Source organism: Pleurodeles waltl, chromosome 2_2 (genome assembly GCF_031143425.1).
Source record: "Pleurodeles waltl isolate 20211129_DDA chromosome 2_2, aPleWal1.hap1.20221129, whole genome shotgun sequence".
NCBI lineage: Eukaryota > Metazoa > Chordata > Amphibia > Caudata > Salamandridae > Pleurodeles > Pleurodeles waltl.
In genome coordinates, this window is record NC_090439.1 from 785816897 (window position 1) to 785834076 (window position 17180).

At 46.0% G+C, this 17180-nt stretch overlaps 1 protein-coding gene across 1 annotated transcript in view; it reads right to left on the reverse strand.

The window, feature by feature from the left end:
• The window catches only part of PAG1 (phosphoprotein membrane anchor with glycosphingolipid microdomains 1), a 483338-nt gene that overhangs the window by 77217 nt on the left and 388941 nt on the right, over positions 1 to 17180 (reverse strand). The window contains exon 6 of the mRNA XM_069220408.1: positions 6570 to 6621. Coding sequence (XP_069076509.1) covers positions 6570 to 6621 — 52 coding nt within the window. The remainder of the gene's footprint in view (positions 1 to 6569; positions 6622 to 17180) is intronic.

The following is a 17180-nucleotide window of genomic DNA, read 5'->3' on the forward strand; positions in this document are numbered from 1 at the left end:
TCCCACACAACCTACTAAATTCTCCCGTATTTATCTCGCCCTGCTACTATGCTCTCCCTAACCCTTCCACATACTCTTCCCTCCTCCACCCCCCTTTACTCATCCCAAGCCTTTGGGTTGAGTAAATGAAGGATATACTCCCAATTAACACTTCTGGATTTCTTTCCTCCTCCACCCCTCCATTACTCCAGTCAATCCAACTAACAAACTCTCATATCCGCGGCTCAAATTAACTCATAATAATACTAAAACTGTACTCATTATTTCCTGATACTAATCCATCACTAATTCTTGTTGGATTCCAGAGTAGCATGCTACTCATCGAAAAGCGCTTCGACGCCTCGTCAGGGGTAGTAAGCGCTATATAATGAAAATGTCACTTACCCAGTGTACATCTGTTCGTGGCATCAGTCGCAGTAGATTCGCATGTTCTGCAATAGCTCGCCATCTGGTGTTGGGCCGGAGTGTTACAAGTTGTTTTTCTTCGAAGAAGTCTTTCGAGTCACGGGACCGAGTGACTCCTCCTTTTGTCTCCATTGCGCATGGGCGTCGACTCCATCCTCGATTGTTTTTCCCCGCAGAGGGTGAGGTAGGAGTTGAATTGTAGTAATAGTGCCCATGCAATGGAGTGACTAAGTATGCACTTATTTAAGGTTGAGATGATACATATATAAATAATTGAAGGTAACTTCCAAACTGCTACAGGCTCCCGGGGAGGCGGGTGGGCACATGCGAATCTACTGCGACTGATGCCACGAACAGATGTACACTGGGTAAGTGACATTTTCAGTTCGATGGCATCTGTCGCTGTAGATACGCATGTTCTGCAATAGACTAGTAAGCAGTTATTTCCCCAAAAGCGGTGGATCAGCCTGTAGGAGTGGAAGTAGTCTGAAATAATGTCCTTAATACAGCTTGACCTACTGTGGCTTGTTGTGCGGATAACACGTCTACACAGTAGTGCTTGGTGAATGTGTGAGGCGTAGACCATGTGGCTGCCTTACATATTTCTTGCATTGGGATGTTTCCTAGAAAGGCCATGGTAGCACCTTTCTTTCTGGTTGAGTGTGCCCTTGGTGTAATGGGCAGCTGTCGTTTAGCTTTAAGGTAGCAGATTTGGATGCATTTAACTATCCATCTGGCTATACCTTGTTTTGAAATTGGGTTTCCTGCATGAGGTTTTTGAAATGCAATAAAGAGTTGTTTAGTCTTTCTGATGTTCTTTGTTCTGTCGATGTAATACATTAATGCTCTTTTGACATCTAATGTATGTAGTGCCCTTTCAGCTACGGTATCTGGCTGTGGAAAGAACACCGGAAGTTCCACTGTTTGATTTAGATGGAACGGTGAAATAACCTTTGGCAAAAATTTAGGATTGGTCCTTAGGACGACTTTATTTTTGTGTAGTTGTATAAAAGGTTCCTGTATAGTAAACGCCTGAATCTCGCTTACTCTTCTCAGGGAAGTAATGGCGATGAGAAATGCCACCTTCCAGGTTAGGAACTGTATGTCGCAGGAGTGCATGGGTTCAAAAGGTGGACCCATAAGTCTAGTTAGGACAACATTTAGGTTCCATGAAGGAACAGGTAGTGTTCTTGGTGGTATAATTCTCCTAAGGCCCTCCATGAATGCTTTAATGACTGGTATTTTATATAGGGAAGTTGAATAGGTAGTCTGCAGGTATGCAGATATTGCTGCAAGGTGAATCTTAATGGAAGAGAAAGCTAGGTTAGATTTTTGTAAGTGAAGCAAGTAACCCACTACATGTTCTTGAGTTGTGTGTAATGGTTGTATTTGATTAATATGGCAGTAGCAAACAAACCTCTTCCATTTACTTGCATAGCAGTGCCTGGTGGATGGCCTTCTTGCTTGTTTTATGACTTCCATACATTCTTGGGTAAGTTGTAAGTGCCCGAATTCTAGGATTTCAGGAGCCAGATTGCTAGATTCAGCGATGCTGGATCTGGGTGTCTGATCTTTTGGTTGTGCTGTGTCAACAGATCTGGCCTGTTGGGCAATTTGATGCAGGGTACCACTGATAGGTCTAGCAGCGTTGTGTACCAGGGTTGCCTTGCCCAAGTTGGTGCTATCAATATGAGTTTGAGTTTGCTTTGACTGAGTTTGTTTACCAGGTAAGGAAGGAGAGGGAGAGGAGGAAAAGCGTAAGCAAATATCCCTGACCAGTTCATCCATAGGGCATTGCCTTGGGATTGCTTGTGTGGGTATCTGGATGCGAAGTTTTGGCATTTTGCGTTCTCCCTTGTCGCAAACAAGTCTATCTGAGGTGTTCCCCAGAGTTTGAAATAAGTGTTCAGTATTTGGGGGTGAATTTCCCATTCGTGGACCTGTTGGTGATCTCGAGAGAGATTGTCTGCGAGTTGATTTTGTATCCCTGGTATAAACTGTGCAATTAGGCGAATTTGGTTGTGAATTGCCCAATGCCAAATTTTTTGTGCTAACAGGCTTAACTGCGTGGAGTGCGTCCCTCCCTGCTTGTTTAGATAATACATTGTTGTCATGTTGTCTGTTTTGACGAGAATGTATTTGTGAACTATTATTGGTTGGAAAGCTTTTAGTGCTTGAAAAACTGCAAGAAGTTCTAGGTGATTGATATGCAGTTTTGTTTGATGTACGTTCCATTGTCCTTGTATGCTGTGTTGATCGAGGTGTGCTCCCCACCCTGTCATGGAAGCATCTGTTGTTATTACGTATTGTGGCACTGGGTCTTGGAAAGGCCGCCCCTTGTTTAAATTTATGTTGTTCCACCACAGAAGCGAGAGGTAAGTTTGGCGGTCTATTAACACCAGATCTAGAAGGTGACCCTGTGCTTGAGACCACTGTGATGCTAGGCATTGTTGTAAGGGCCTCATGTGCAGTCTTGCGTTTGGGACAATGGCTATGCATGATGACATCATGCCTAGGAGTTGTAATACCATCTTTGCTTGTATCTTTTGTGTTGGATACATGCGTTGTATGATGGTGTTGAAATTTTGAATTCTTTGTGGACTTGGAGTGGCTACTCCTTTTGATGTGTCTATTATGGCTCCCAGGTATTGTTGTACCTTGCGTGGCCGAATTTTGGATTTTTGTGAAATTGACGGTGAACCCTAGTTTGAAGAGGGTTTGTATGATATGATTTGTGTGATTTGAGCACTCTATTAACGAATGGGCCTTGATTAGCCAGTCGTCTAGATATGGGAACACATGTATTTGCTGCCTTCTGATGTGTGCAGCGACTACCGCTAGACATTTGGTAAAGACTCTTGGTGCGGTTGTTAATCCGAAAGGCAGTACCTTGAATTGGTAATGTATTCCTTTGAATACAAACCTTAGGTATTTCCTGTGCGATGGGTGAATTGGTATATGGAAATAAGCATCCTTGAGGTGTAAAGTTGCCATGTAGTCGTGCAGCTTTAGCAATGGCAATACTTCTTGTAGTGTGACCATGTGGAAGTGGTCTGATTTGATGAAAGTGTTGACTACTCTGAGGTCTAGGATTGGTCTCAGTGTTTTGTCCTTCTTTGGTATCAGAAAGTACAGTGAGTAAACTCCTGTGTTTATTTGTGTGTTTGGCACTAATTCGATTGCATTCTTTTGCAATAGTGCCTGCACTTCTATCTCTAGGAGATTGGAATGGTGTGTTGTTAAATTTTGTGCTTTTGGTGGTATGTTTGGAGGGAACTGTAGAAATTCTATGCAGTAACCATGTTGGATAATTGCTAGAACCCAAGTGTCTGTAGTGATTTTCTCCCATGCTCTGTAATAATGACCTATTCGTCCCCCCACTGGTGTTGTGTGGAGGGGGTGAGTGACATGTGAGTCACTGTTTAGTAGTAGGGGTTTTGGGGCTTTGGAATCTTCCTCTATTTCTAGGGAATTGCCCTCCTCTATATTGTCCCCGAAAACCTCCTCTATACTGTCCTTGGTAACTGGACGGTGTGGCTTGTGAGGTGCTGGCTTGTGTGCTTTGACCCCGAAACCCCCCTCGAAAGGGCGTTTTACGGAATGAGCTGTAATTCCCTCTGCTCTGCGGGGAGTAGAGTGCGCCCATGGCTTTGGCAGTGTCCGTATCTTTTTTGAGTTTCTCAATCGCTGTGTCCACTTCTGGACCGAACAGTTCTTTTTCATTAAAAGGCATATTGAGAACTGCTTGTTGAATCTCTGGTTTAAATCCAGACGTTCGGAGCCATGCATGCCTTCTGATAGTTACAGATGTATTAATTGTCCGTGCAGCTGTATCTGCAGCGTCCATGGAGGAGCGGATCTGGTTGTTGGAGATGGCTTGTCCCTCCTCAACCACTTGTTTTGCCCTATTTTGGAAGTCTTTGGGCAGATGTTCAATGAGATGTTGCATCTCGTCCCAGTGGGCTCTGTCATAGCGCGCAAGTAGTGCCTGGGAGTTCGCGATGCGCCACTGGTTTGCAGCTTGTGCTGCGACTCTCTTACCAGCTGCATCAAACTTGCGGCTTTCTTTATCTGGGGGTGGTGCATCTCCAGATGTGTGAGAGTTGGCCCTTTTCCTAGCTGCTCCTACAACAACAGAGTCTGGTGGCAGCTGTGTTGTGATGAAAGCTGGGTCCGTAGGAGGCGCCTTGTACTTTTTTTCCACCCTTGGTGTGATTGCCCTACTTTTGACCGGGTCCTTAAATATGTCTTTTGCGTGCCGGAGCATACCAGGGAGCATAGGCAGGCTTTGGTAGGAGCTGTGGGTGGAGGAGAGTGTGTTGAACAAGAAATCATCCTCGACCTGTTCTGAGTGGAGGCTTACGTTGTGAAATTGTGCTGCTCTAGCCACCACCTGAGAGTACGCGGTGCTGTCTTCTGGTGGAGATGGTTTTGTAGGGTATGCCTCTGGGCTGTTATCTGACACTGGGGCGTCGTATAGGTCCCATGCGTCCTGGTCTTGGTCACCCTGGCTCATGGTGGTGTGAGCTGGGGAGTGTGATGGCGTTTGTGCTGGTGAAACGTTAATCACGGGCGGAGGAGAGGGTGGTGGTGTAACTCTTTTCACCACTTTTGGTTGTGGTGCTTGTTCCGTCTGGAACTCCAACCTTCTCTTTCTCCTAATGGGGGGAAGGGTGCTTATTTTTCCTGTCCCCTGCTGAATGAAAATACGTTTTTGCGTATGGTCCGCATCAGTTGCTTGTAGCTCTTCCTCAAACCTATGCTTCTGCATTTGGGAGGTTAGCGAGTGCTCTTCTGTATAAGAGCCTGAAGCTGGGTCGCTTGCAGTTTGTTTCGGCATCGAAACTTTGTCTGCGTGTTTTTTCGGCTCCGAGGTGACTTTTTTCCTTTTCGGGGCCGAAACCTCTCGGCGTCGATCTGTTTCGGTGCCGCTGTCTCGGCGTCGAGCCGTGTCCACACCGGCATCTCGGTGTCGAGGCTTGTCTCCAGCACTTTCTCGGTCCCGAGAAGGCTGCGTGCCGGTGTCTCGACCGGAGTCGGACGATCTCGGCACTGTTTGGGCCTTTTTCGGTGCCGACGGTCGGTCACCGATTTTATGGGTTGAGCCATGGCCTGGTGGCAGTGGCGTCCCCTGGGCCTTGTAAATGTTTCTTTGTGTGGTTTTCGACGTCTTACTCACGGTTTGTGTATCGTCGAATCCTTCGGAGTCTGAGTCTTGGATCGAGAAGGTACCTTCCTCTTCCTGTTCCTCGAACTCCCGTCGGGCTGTCGGTGCGGACGCCATTTGAAGTCTTCTGGCTCGACGGTCTCGGAGTGTTTTTCGGGACCGGAACGCACGACAGGCCTCGCAGGTGTCTTCGCTGTGCTCAGGTGACAGGCACAGGTTGCAGACCAAGTGTTGGTCTGTGTAGGGGTATTTATTGTGGCATTTGGGGCAGAAACGGAACGGGGTCCGTTCCATCGGCGTTCTTCAGCACGCGGTCGGGCCGACCAGGCCCCGACGGAGGATCGAAAAACTACCCCGAAGGGCACCGGAGCTCTTCGATCTTCGATGCGGTGTTGAATCTAAGTATGCCGATCCCGAACGCAACAATACCGACGAAAATCTTCCGAAATTAACTATTTTTTCTGTTCCGAAACTCGGAGCGACAGGAACACGTCCGAACCCGATGGCGGAAAAAAAACAATCGAGGATGGAGTCGACGCCCATGCGCAATGGAGACAAAAGGAGGAGTCACTCGGTCCCGTGACTCGAAAGACTTCTTCGAAGAAAAACAACTTGTAACACTCCGGCCCAACACCAGATGGCGAGCTATTGCAGAACATGCGTATCTACAGCGACAGATGCCATCGAACATACGATTACAATACAATACAATACAATACAATAATTCGCAAAGCTTTACAACAGCCGCAGTGTCAGCGGAGTGCCCGGATATCTGTTTATCTGCAGCCATGCAAAGGATTTACAAGGAATCCGGCCAGGCGTTGCCGAGACAGACTGCTGATGTTTTAGGACAAGAATCCACGATTAGATAGTAATAAAAACATAAGTCAACAAAACATACCAAACAGGTGGCAAGCAAAAGCACTAGAAAAAGTACATAAGAAAAGTGTTCGGGCACAATATTCTGAGATGAAAGACTGAATGGAGGGCAACTTACCACATTCATCAGGTTCTCATGGTCCCCATTCTGATGTTTTGGCTTCTTTTCTCTTTGAAAGACAGAAAACAAAGAAATGTTCACATATCAGAAAACTGTATAAATTGTGCTACTTAAAAAAAAACAAGGAAATGTTAACTAAGCCAACGATCTGAAGGGCAGATATTTAGCGAGGGGACCCTTACAAGAAACAAACACTTGAAATGAAAACAGTCGGAGCTGTTCTTAAAGATCATATCATACAAACTTATAAAACATGAACCAAATTCATTTGCCCCATTTTTACTTAAAAGAAAATAGAGCAAACCGATTTAGAATCACTCCACATTAGATAACGATGTCTGGACCATGGGGAAAACACATTTGTGAAAATATAAATAATCAATCAACTGCTATAAAAACAATCTGTGTGCGCAGTGCAGTTTTATTCAGGATTACACTTGGTGGTTAAAAAAAGGAGCAAAATGATTTTGCACTATTTCCCCTGCTTCCCTACCATGAAATGGGAAACACTTTTTGTAAAATATGTTGGCTCCACTAATAGCCCATTGACAAACTTTATTTTGAAGCAAATCCAGTTTGCTTTAACCACTATTTTTATAATTATAAGCATGGTGCACCATGGATTTGCTCAATGTTTTTTTAGTGGTGCAAAGGTTTATGCAATATGAGTCAGGTGAATAGAGCACACAGAGGTGGAAAGACTCCCTGCCCAATGGTTGACAGACACAAGGGTGATTACAGGTAATGGTTGGCATTCAGAGGAAAAGGTGAAATAGGTTACTGATGTCACTCCAAGTTCCACTATAAACACCATGGTGTCTCTTCATCAAAAATTTTCGAATACCACCGCTTCAAATAGTCCTTCCAATAATTCAGGGCACTATGGGGGTGATGCACAAAGACTGCATTCACAAAAAATGGTGGCAAATTGCACATCAACGGTTCGTTTACAAAATATCGATTTGCAGAGGCGGGCACAACGAGCCACCCAATTAATAGTAACCATGCAGATTGCAGTCTGCGACACCCTGTAATTGCTACAGTGACCAGGATGGTGGCCTGTAAGGAACAGCAGACCACCACCCATCTGACTGCTTTCCAGAATTGAGAATGCTTTTTTAAGCAACTTGTGTTCCTTAAAGAAAACCGGGCTGCTTCAAAAAGAAAAATAATTTTATGTTTTGGAAAATGTCAATGAGAGCAGGCAGTAGTCCTTCAGATCATGGCCTACTCCCCTTGAAGCTGCCAAAGCGGAAGTGGTCCAAAGTGGATATTTTCCCCTTTGTAAATCAGTTACCACCCCAATTTAGGTTTCAGTAACACATCATTGGTTTGCCTTCAAAAGTGTTTAGGGCCATATGTATGAACACATTTTCCCATAGACACAAAATGGGTAAAACCCTTTGATACATCTGGACCTTAATGCCATGTGTTAATGTAGTCATCGTCCAGTCAATTTGAGTATATTGTAATAGTGTTCCATGCCCAGCATTACTGAAACAAAGTTTGTTTTCCTAAGCTCATAAACAATTGGGAGTAATATCACATTATTGAAGTGACAGTATTATTTCAATATAGTCTGTAAAATTATCTCTACCACAAAGTCCATTTGCAAAACTGACCTTTTCTCTAGCTACAAGCGGATTCTGTTGCATGTAGTGTGATTTGTATGCCTGGATGTGAGACCTCTCATACTGCGAAGGTGAGGAGGAGGGTTACAGGTCACGGACTCATCCTAAACAATTTTCCAGGGCTATTGAAGATGGAAAAAACACCACAAGTCGATTTGGCTAACATTATTAACTCATAATTAGTTAAAAATTTGGAAAACCCCAACTTAATTTGCTATTTCCAGTGCAGTTGGAACTCCTGCTATCAAATCCTGTACTGATAACAGAAAGTTATCCATTAACAAGGACAACAGTCCTTGAAACATTAAAAAGCATTTAAATGTCGAAACATTTTTTATGCCTGGAGCTTCGATGTCAACACAAACAGTACTGGCACCACAGTACACCCCTTCTGGAATGTAGTGCAATAGTTACATCCTCCTGTGAGGACGTCTACAGTATAGAGGCAAATAAGATTAAATGGTCTCCAAGGCATACGTGCTCTACGTGCTATGAAGGGAGACCCATCACACAGTCAAGTGGCTTATCTGCATCTAGAGCTTTCACTACAGGGATTTCTACACCGATCCCTCTCAAGAAATGAGTGAGTTACCTCAGATTACATCTGGCAGGCTGACCAGAATCTGCCAACTTGATTGCTATATATGTAATGTGTAACATATCCAGAATCAGTTTGGATAAAACATTGCATCTTTGTTAATCCGTGATGGAAGTTGGTACTCAGGATCCTGATTTGGGATGAGAAAACAAGGCCATCCCCATGGAATGTCTGCTGGAGGTTAACGAGTATAGCATGCAGCAGAAACTAATAGTCCAGCGTACCAAGTGTTGATAAGAATAAAGTGTAGCCACCAGAGCTAGTGCCTCCACAGAGCTTTAAGGTAGAAGCGTTTGGGTGCTACCGCTAAGAGGGGCCAAATTGTAATGAAAGGTGTGAAAAGCAGCTTCTTCCTTGCTTGATAGGAGGTGTTCCAGCTGAAAGAGGATGTTTGACATGAAAGCACTGACGGACACACATTTTTTTGAAAAAAAAGTATGTGCATCAAGAGTTCCTATGTTAACTTCAGAAGTCTTGTAACCAAGCAAAGGACTGTGACTAGAGAGTTATTGTTGGCTTGAGGATTACAGTGTGTATCAAGTCTGGGTTCAAGGGAGATCATTTAACAGCTGAGGGTTTTTACAACAGGAGAATTGGAAACAAAACATAAGCACTACTTATGTCATACTTATTTACACAGATCCACGACATATGTGCATAATATTTTGTTTATGTGGCAGTAATCATAAAACAGATGTAAAAGCATATAATAATAGTTTTAGAAAAATAGTTGTAATTGGCTACTTCTCAAATCCATTCCTCAGCAGGTCAGATCACGGTTGTATGATAACCACGCATGCCAGAACCACACATGCCTTAACAACGCAGTCGTAACCACGACCACGTCTTTACCACGCATGCCTTTAGCATGCATGTCTTTACAACGAATTTTGTTGTAAAAAGCATGCTTAGAAAAGGAATATGTGGTAATGTCATGAATGGTTGTGTTACACAACACCGCCCCCTGTAAACAACAAAAACTACCCTGACCCCCCACCCGCCCTGACACCTAAAAAAAACTCCCCTAAACCCCCCCTCCACCAAAACCTGACCCAAGTCCCTCCCTGCTCTGAGCCCTAAAACCCTGCCCAAGAAAATAAATAATTAAAAAAATATATATGTGTATAAAATAAATTAAAATACCCCTACCCCACCCCCCAAAGCCCTGTCCCCGTTATAGAAAAATAAATACTAACCCGACCCCCCTCACCCGCACTGAAACCCGACCCCCCTCACCCGCCCTGAGCACAAAACCTTCCCCAACCCATAAAACTCAATTACCCCCAACACCCCTCACCAGCCATAAACTCTCGCCCACCCCAACCCCCCCACACCAAAACAACCTGGCCCCAGACCCTCCCCACCCTGAGTCTTAAAACCCTGAGCCTGAGAAAAAAAAAAAAAGACCCCCAAAAAGCCATAAATCCAATTCGCAACCCTAAAAACTATCCCCCCAAACTCTGCCACTGCCCTACTTACCTCACGGCATCCTCCCGACCCTTCCTGCTCTGCCCACTCACACCACTAGACTATGCGTGGTTTAGGCATCTGCGTGGTTAAGGCAAGCATTCTGCTTGTCTGCTAAACGTATGTGTGGCTTAGTCCGCATTGTTTAGGCTGTTCCTCTCAGACCACAAGTGTAGAGATTTGAAGGATACATGTCGTAAGTTAGTGGCATACAAACAAAAGAGGTTCCCAAATTCGGAGGAAGAATGACCCATACGACTGTGGTTAAACATAAGCAGATTTGAATGCAGTTCAAGGAGTAGTGCTCTGGAATTAAGCAGCTCCCACGCCATGCCCTTCCCTGATCTGAACAAAGAAAAATGGTCATGTGCAGAGTTGGGAACAAGACGATTTTATCGAGGAAGGGTTGTGTGGCATTCATCACGGCAGTCACTAGTTCCCCTTCGTTTCAAAATATCAGGAAACCCTATAGTTCACCGAAAGGTTGTGAATGAAAGCATATGAATGTGGAGAGCAGAGTTACTGTGACATCACAGCGAAGGATTCGCAGTCACTGTGGACAGTTTTCTGAAAACAAACGTTATTCTCATGATAACTCATGCTGGATCATGTCTTTGATGTGTGTTATATCTCCTCACCAGGTGTGGGCAATAAGCCTCATTTCGGCCTCCTCCACAAACAACCACCAATTGCATGATGTTTGTACAACACTGCACAAGTCCTCCTATATGATGCAATGTAATAGAGTTAAGTATCCCCGTAGTAGGCACCATAACATGAAGGGCGACTGGAGACCTCCACATTCTTGCACTCTAACCCACTATCCAAAGTCACTCTAATACACTGCTGGGTGGAAACATCAGCACAAAGGGAGAAAGCAGGAACCTGGAAGAGGAAGATAAAGGGATAAAATGTGTCTGATAGTGGATTGAAGAGGTATGAGGTTGATTCAAGACTACGCATTCAGCCCGGTGACATTTAATAGCGCTGGCTGTGGGCTTCAAACCAAGGCTTTGGGCACTGGCACTAATTTTTTATGTATTTATTAATTTCTTTTTTAACAAAGTAAGCAATGATGGTGGCCATAGATAGTTGGCTGGAAACAGGAGGGGACTTGAGCCAGGTACCTGTCTGGTGTTGACTTACAGCTCTGGTTCCCTCACTTACCAATGAATCTCCAAAGAAATCATGACACAATCTGAAGAGTTCCTGAGAAATCAAATGTTTTCCCAGAATAGTACTGTAGATGATCTACAGAGATTGCTCCCTACATTATTATGTAGGTGGATAGTCCCTCTGACCACTAGAAACTGACCCTGGTGATCTAATACACAGGAGTGCAGGGTAAAATCGATGGAATTGTGGATCACAATAATTACTTTTCATGATCTCATAAAGCAGAGTGCTTTTCGGACCTCTCTGGTAGCAACCTCATCAGGGTACACTTTCAGGACATTAATCTCCTCCAGCAGAAGAACGGTACTCTTCAGCCTGTTTGAATGAGATTACTTTTCGAAGCTTCACTAGATTATTGAGGCTACAGACATTCCAAGTTATAACGTTTATCAATATACCACCCCCTTGTGTGCTCAGTATCAAGGAAATGCAACTGTGTGCCTGCAGCACAACAAGCAATCCAAAGGAAGAACCCTGACTGCTAGACATAGCAGACAATTTTCCATAGAGATGAAGTCTTTTTCTTGTTAACAACTGCCCCACCTCCACGATAACCTACCTCAGCTACTGACCAATACATGGAACCCCACTCCAATCAAAATGGTTGCATAAACAAAACCAGCCAAAATAAGTAAATATATGAGATATACCCCAGCGCATCAAAAACATTTTACAATTAAGTAGATTACTATTTGACTTTTTTTTTAAAAACACATCTAGCAGGGCATTAGGGTAGACATCCATCTCTACAAATAGCCTTTACCAAGTGACCCAACATTGTTAACTTAGAAATGTATGGTCTTTACATTTGTGCCTGCACTAGATGTAGTACTCTAACAAAGCGCAGAGACTGTCAGTTCCCTCATGTAGATACAATACCAAACACAGTAGGAACCAAAATGTGGCTTTGTGTTTATGGAGATGTGATGTTATGCTTTGCTTTAACCTATCTTGTCTGCTACTGTTATTATAAGGCACCTTGAAACTGGGTTGCTGGGATTGATGTGTGTTATAATTAAGTGAACTTAATTCTCAATGGTCATAAACAGAGCCAATGACAGTTTAGAATTGGGTTATTGCCAGGATCTTATGGTGTACCCTACGTAGTGGTGGAAGTGGGAGGGATCGGAGGGGCACGAAATGCCTATACTTCTTTTTTAATTTAAGAAATACAGTTTCTCTACTTTTTGTGAAGAGACAACCATCTTGGGATGGTTAATTCATAGAGCTGAAATGCTTCTGCTGAAGTCTCCGGTGCTGAGAAACTGAGGGAGGGGCAAGAGCTAAACAGACTTTTTTGCCAGGGCCCCTACTTGCTTGAAAGAAATGTAAGTGTGTACATCTGCTTAATCTGTAAATGTAAAGGGTGCTTAGAAGCCAGTACTGGCTTTAATCGATGGAATCACTTGAAGCTTTCTGTAAATGCAAGTTCAAAATGATGACTTACATAATCACAGTGCTTTCTTCGGACCTCGTAGCAGTAAACATACACTAGTCATTATTCTCCGCTACACTATCCAGGATTCAATTCTGTGGCTTTCTGGTTACAGACTCAGACCATTGCTGTGCATTAACTAATAGAGGTTTCATAATTTACGACAGTGCCTTTGAATTTCCCACTGATTAACTTAACTTGCATTTATTTTTCACTTAAGCTGTGCCTTATTTTATATGTAGTTATCTGAAGGTGGAAGACCTAAAAAAGTTAGTGAATATTACGTTTTTTAAGCCAAGCCTTTCAACATTCCTGCACGCTCACTCACCCTGTCTGAGCACAGCATGACAGTTCCCATACTTTTTATAATGCATTATGACCACTGACCTTATGCTACAGCAAACATAGCGCTTCACAGCAGAGCTTTCAGAGTTAGGTGCTCAAGCACATGACAGTCAGTTTACACAACCTCTTAAACACAATACAACTGACCCACTTTCTGGCAGTCCAGACTAACTCACAACATCCTTTTTTCACAGTGATTTTCGAAAAATGACTCCCAGTTACATGTGAGCTGAAACCATTTAGAGCACCAGGTTTGTGTTAAACATTATTTTAAATACAAGTTTTTGTATATTGATGGTCTACTCTATCACTGCAATGCTGACCTCTCTACTTTTTTGTCCCAAGCTATAGTTTATGGTAGTTTCCCCACCACACCACCAATTTTAAGGAAATGCTTGAATTTGTTTGATAACGGATTCAGTGCTTCTCATTAAATTTAGAGAAGTGGGTCTTTGTTGGGGTGGGGGGGGAGAGGGAGCCAACCACCAGGAGATCTGCCCCCCCCGGAGGTTTGGGGAAATGGAGCAGTCCATGACTGCCATGGGCTATTTTGGGCTACGTTAAGCCCTGGTATTTAAGCAGGCATTCTGTGCACAATGCCACTATTTTGTTGGTGACGCAGCAGCTGGGGCTTAGCACAGGTCCTTTTGTGTGGTAGCACAGACTTTGAGGAGGTGTCAGGTCGGGCTGTAACGCACGTTCGCTTTTGTTTGGTGGCACTCTTAGAATAAGTCCTTGGCAAACTCACCTGGGAGTCCAGCAGCGGCCTCAGGAACATGTCTTCAGTGGAGAAGATTGCCCAGGTGGTGCACCTGCTGACTGAGGTGGCCACCTAGACCATCTGAACGAAGGTGCCCTGGTAAGCAGCAGGCCTCTGTGACAGGCGTCAGAGGGGGTGGCGGCAGCTGTACTTGCCTGTTCGCCCCCTCGGATGAGCCCGGAGGGTAGCAGGTAGGGCTGTTTCCGAGTCGGGAGAGCAGCTGTGGGTGGGCGAGGCAGGCTGAGGGGAACCCGATCTCTGCCATTGCTTTCACACGGGGTGGTGTTGGCGGCGAAGGTACGTCGCGTGCAATCCCAAAGTGAAGGGCCGGGTGAGGCGTCACACTCAGCGAGCCTTGGCTTGCGATGGCATACGCATGGCTGCAGACGAAGGAAGGGGGTCGGCTGAGCAGGACGGAGAAGTGGTGGTGAAGGAGGGGCCTCCAGCAACTCACGCTTGGCAGCAGAAAAGGGTCGAGGGACAGGAAGGGCTGGGGAAGCCTGTGCAGATATCCGCGGTGGGCGGAAAGGGGGGAGGGGTAAGGGCAAGAGGGGGAGAGAGAATTTCCATAGTAAGGGGGAAGAGGGCAGCTGGGTGGAAGGGGACGGGGATGTGGCCTCATCAGAGGAGGAAGAGCATTAGGGCGGACAGAGGTTCCCCCCATGGAGTAGTGGGGGGCCCCAGGCAGACAGACCCACAGGAGCAGGGAGATTCCCAGGGGCAAAGGGTCACAGGTTTGAGGGGCTTCAAAGGGCGGGTAGGGCAAGAGGGCAGAGGACAAATTGGGAGGGGGGGTTTAGGACCAGCATCGGCACTAGTGGCAGCGCTCCTAGAATGTAGCGACGAAGGGGAGAAGAAGAGGAGGACATGGGTGATGTGTGTGACGCAGCTACAAGTGGCGAAGCGAGCCACGCATGGGCAGTAATCCCTCTTAAAAAGGTATTTGGCAAACAGAAGCAGGCAGCAGGTTTGCACGACGTTGGCAGGGGAGGTGGGGGAAGCTGGCGAAGGAGGGAAGCGCGGGCGAGGAGAGGGGTGGCAGGGTCACACGGCATTGGTGGGGGGAGCGTGTGGAGGAGGTAAGAGCGGCATGTTCATGGACCTGGCAGGACATCGGTTTGGAATTAGCGTCGGAGGTGGGGTTCCCCATCACTCCGGACCTGTGTTATCATTCGCAGGAAGATTTCTAGTGGGAGGTAGCAGACCCAGGAGCACTTGTGATGGCTCGGCAGCCCTGGGGGGGAAGTAAAGACAGGGCCCCCGATGGCTAGCCGGATGTTGTCAGATTGGATGGCGCGCACACAAGGGAAGAATGCCATGAGACGATCTGGACAATGCATCTGCAGCGTCACAGCACTACAGAGGTAACATCCGGGTGCAGAGGAATGGCAGAGAGGGCGCATTACGCCCCTCAACAGCGATCACAGGAGTTTTTATCCCCGTTCATGGAAAGGTACTGGAGGTGATGCAGATCATGGGCAGGGACCTCCTATTGGTACAGGGAGGAGAAGCAGTCAGTGTTGGATTATGATGAAGAGAGTATGGCAGAGGGGGAGATAAGGGGGGACGTGGAGGAACAAAGGGAGGTAACACAGGGTGGTGAGGGGGATCGGTGACGAAGGGGGAGAATCTCACCACATTGTTCATAAGTCGCTGCATACCAAGGCAGTTCCAATGGGATGCTCCATATTATGCGCCCTCTTTGAATGTTTTAGCACCTTCCTGCAATGGGTCTTCACCAGACAGACAAGACACAATGGTGTAACACGTTATCTTGAGGATTTCTTTCTTGTGGGCGCACCACGATCGGAGCAATGCAAAGCTATGTTCGACAGATTTAAGGCCATTATGGGGAAACTAGGAGTCCCACTGGCCTCCGAGAAGTTGGTGGGGCCGAGCACCGCGCCGACATTCCTCAGTGAGGAAATTAACTCTCAGACAATGGTGGTTAATCTACCTCAGGATAAGAAGGACTTAATAGTGGGATTGCTGCAGAGTATCTTGGGGAGACACAAGATCACTGTCAAAGAGATACAAATGCTGTTGGGTCACCTTAACTTTGCTTGTAGGGTCAAGCAGGCAGGATGCACATTCTGTAGGCGCCTGGGTCTGTCACTATCAGGGAAGAGACTGCCACACCATCATGTTTGACTGTCGGTGGGTGTGAAAGAGGATCTGCGCATGTGGTGGCTCTTTTTAGAGGAGTTCAATGGCATACCATTGCAGGCTTTGCAGGAACTGGACTGGGATGCTCAGATATTCTCCGACGCCGCAGGCTGGAAAGACTTTGGCATCTATTGACAGGGCAGGTGGTGTGTGGAGGAATGGGCACACAAGTGGAAGCAAGGTGGTAGGAGTATTGCCTTCCTGGAGCTGTTTCCTCTAGTGGTTGCAGTGCATGTGTGGAGCAACCAGCTGGCGCACAAAATAGTGGTTTTCAGGGTCGACAACTTGGCAGTACTACAGGTGGTCAACAGATGGCCAGGGAGCCCCAAGTGTTACAGTTGATGAGGGTTTGGTGTTAGGCTGCCTGTGACATGACATAGCGTTCAGGGCGAGACATGTTCTGGGAGTAGAGAATGACATTGTGGATTTCTTGTCTCATTTGCAGTGGAAGAGGTTCCATGGACTGGCCATGGATGCATAACCTTACAGGACTCTGGTGCCGGTGCAGCTGTGGAATGGAGGAGACAGAGGTTCCTTCAGTTGGTGGTGAACTCACTAGCAGTGTCCATGAGTGAGGCATATGCGCAGATGTGGCAGAAATTTCTACAGCAGGGGGCACAGAAGCTTCAGGAAGAATGGTAGAGGGTAGGGGATGTAGTACAATTTATCCTGAGACCCATAGAGAGAAGACAGTCAGGGGTGACAATTGCCGGCAAGCTAGCAGGAATTGCCTTCAGGGCATAATGCTGTGGGGGTATGCCCTGTCAGCAGGGCAAAAGGATGCTGTAGGGGTGAGCAAGGGAGGTGGCTGGGTCAGGACAGGCAAGAAGACCAATCACAGTAGCCCTCTTGATGCAGATTATCAGGTCCCTCCCGGCAATATGCAGTGACAGGGACAAAACCATCCTCTTTAGCACGCTAATGTGTTGGATGTTCTTTGGGGCTTTCAGAGTATCAGAGCTCCTGGGCGGCAGGGAAAGGGGGTATTACAGTGGGAGGAGACACATATGAGTCGAGACAGGGTACAGAT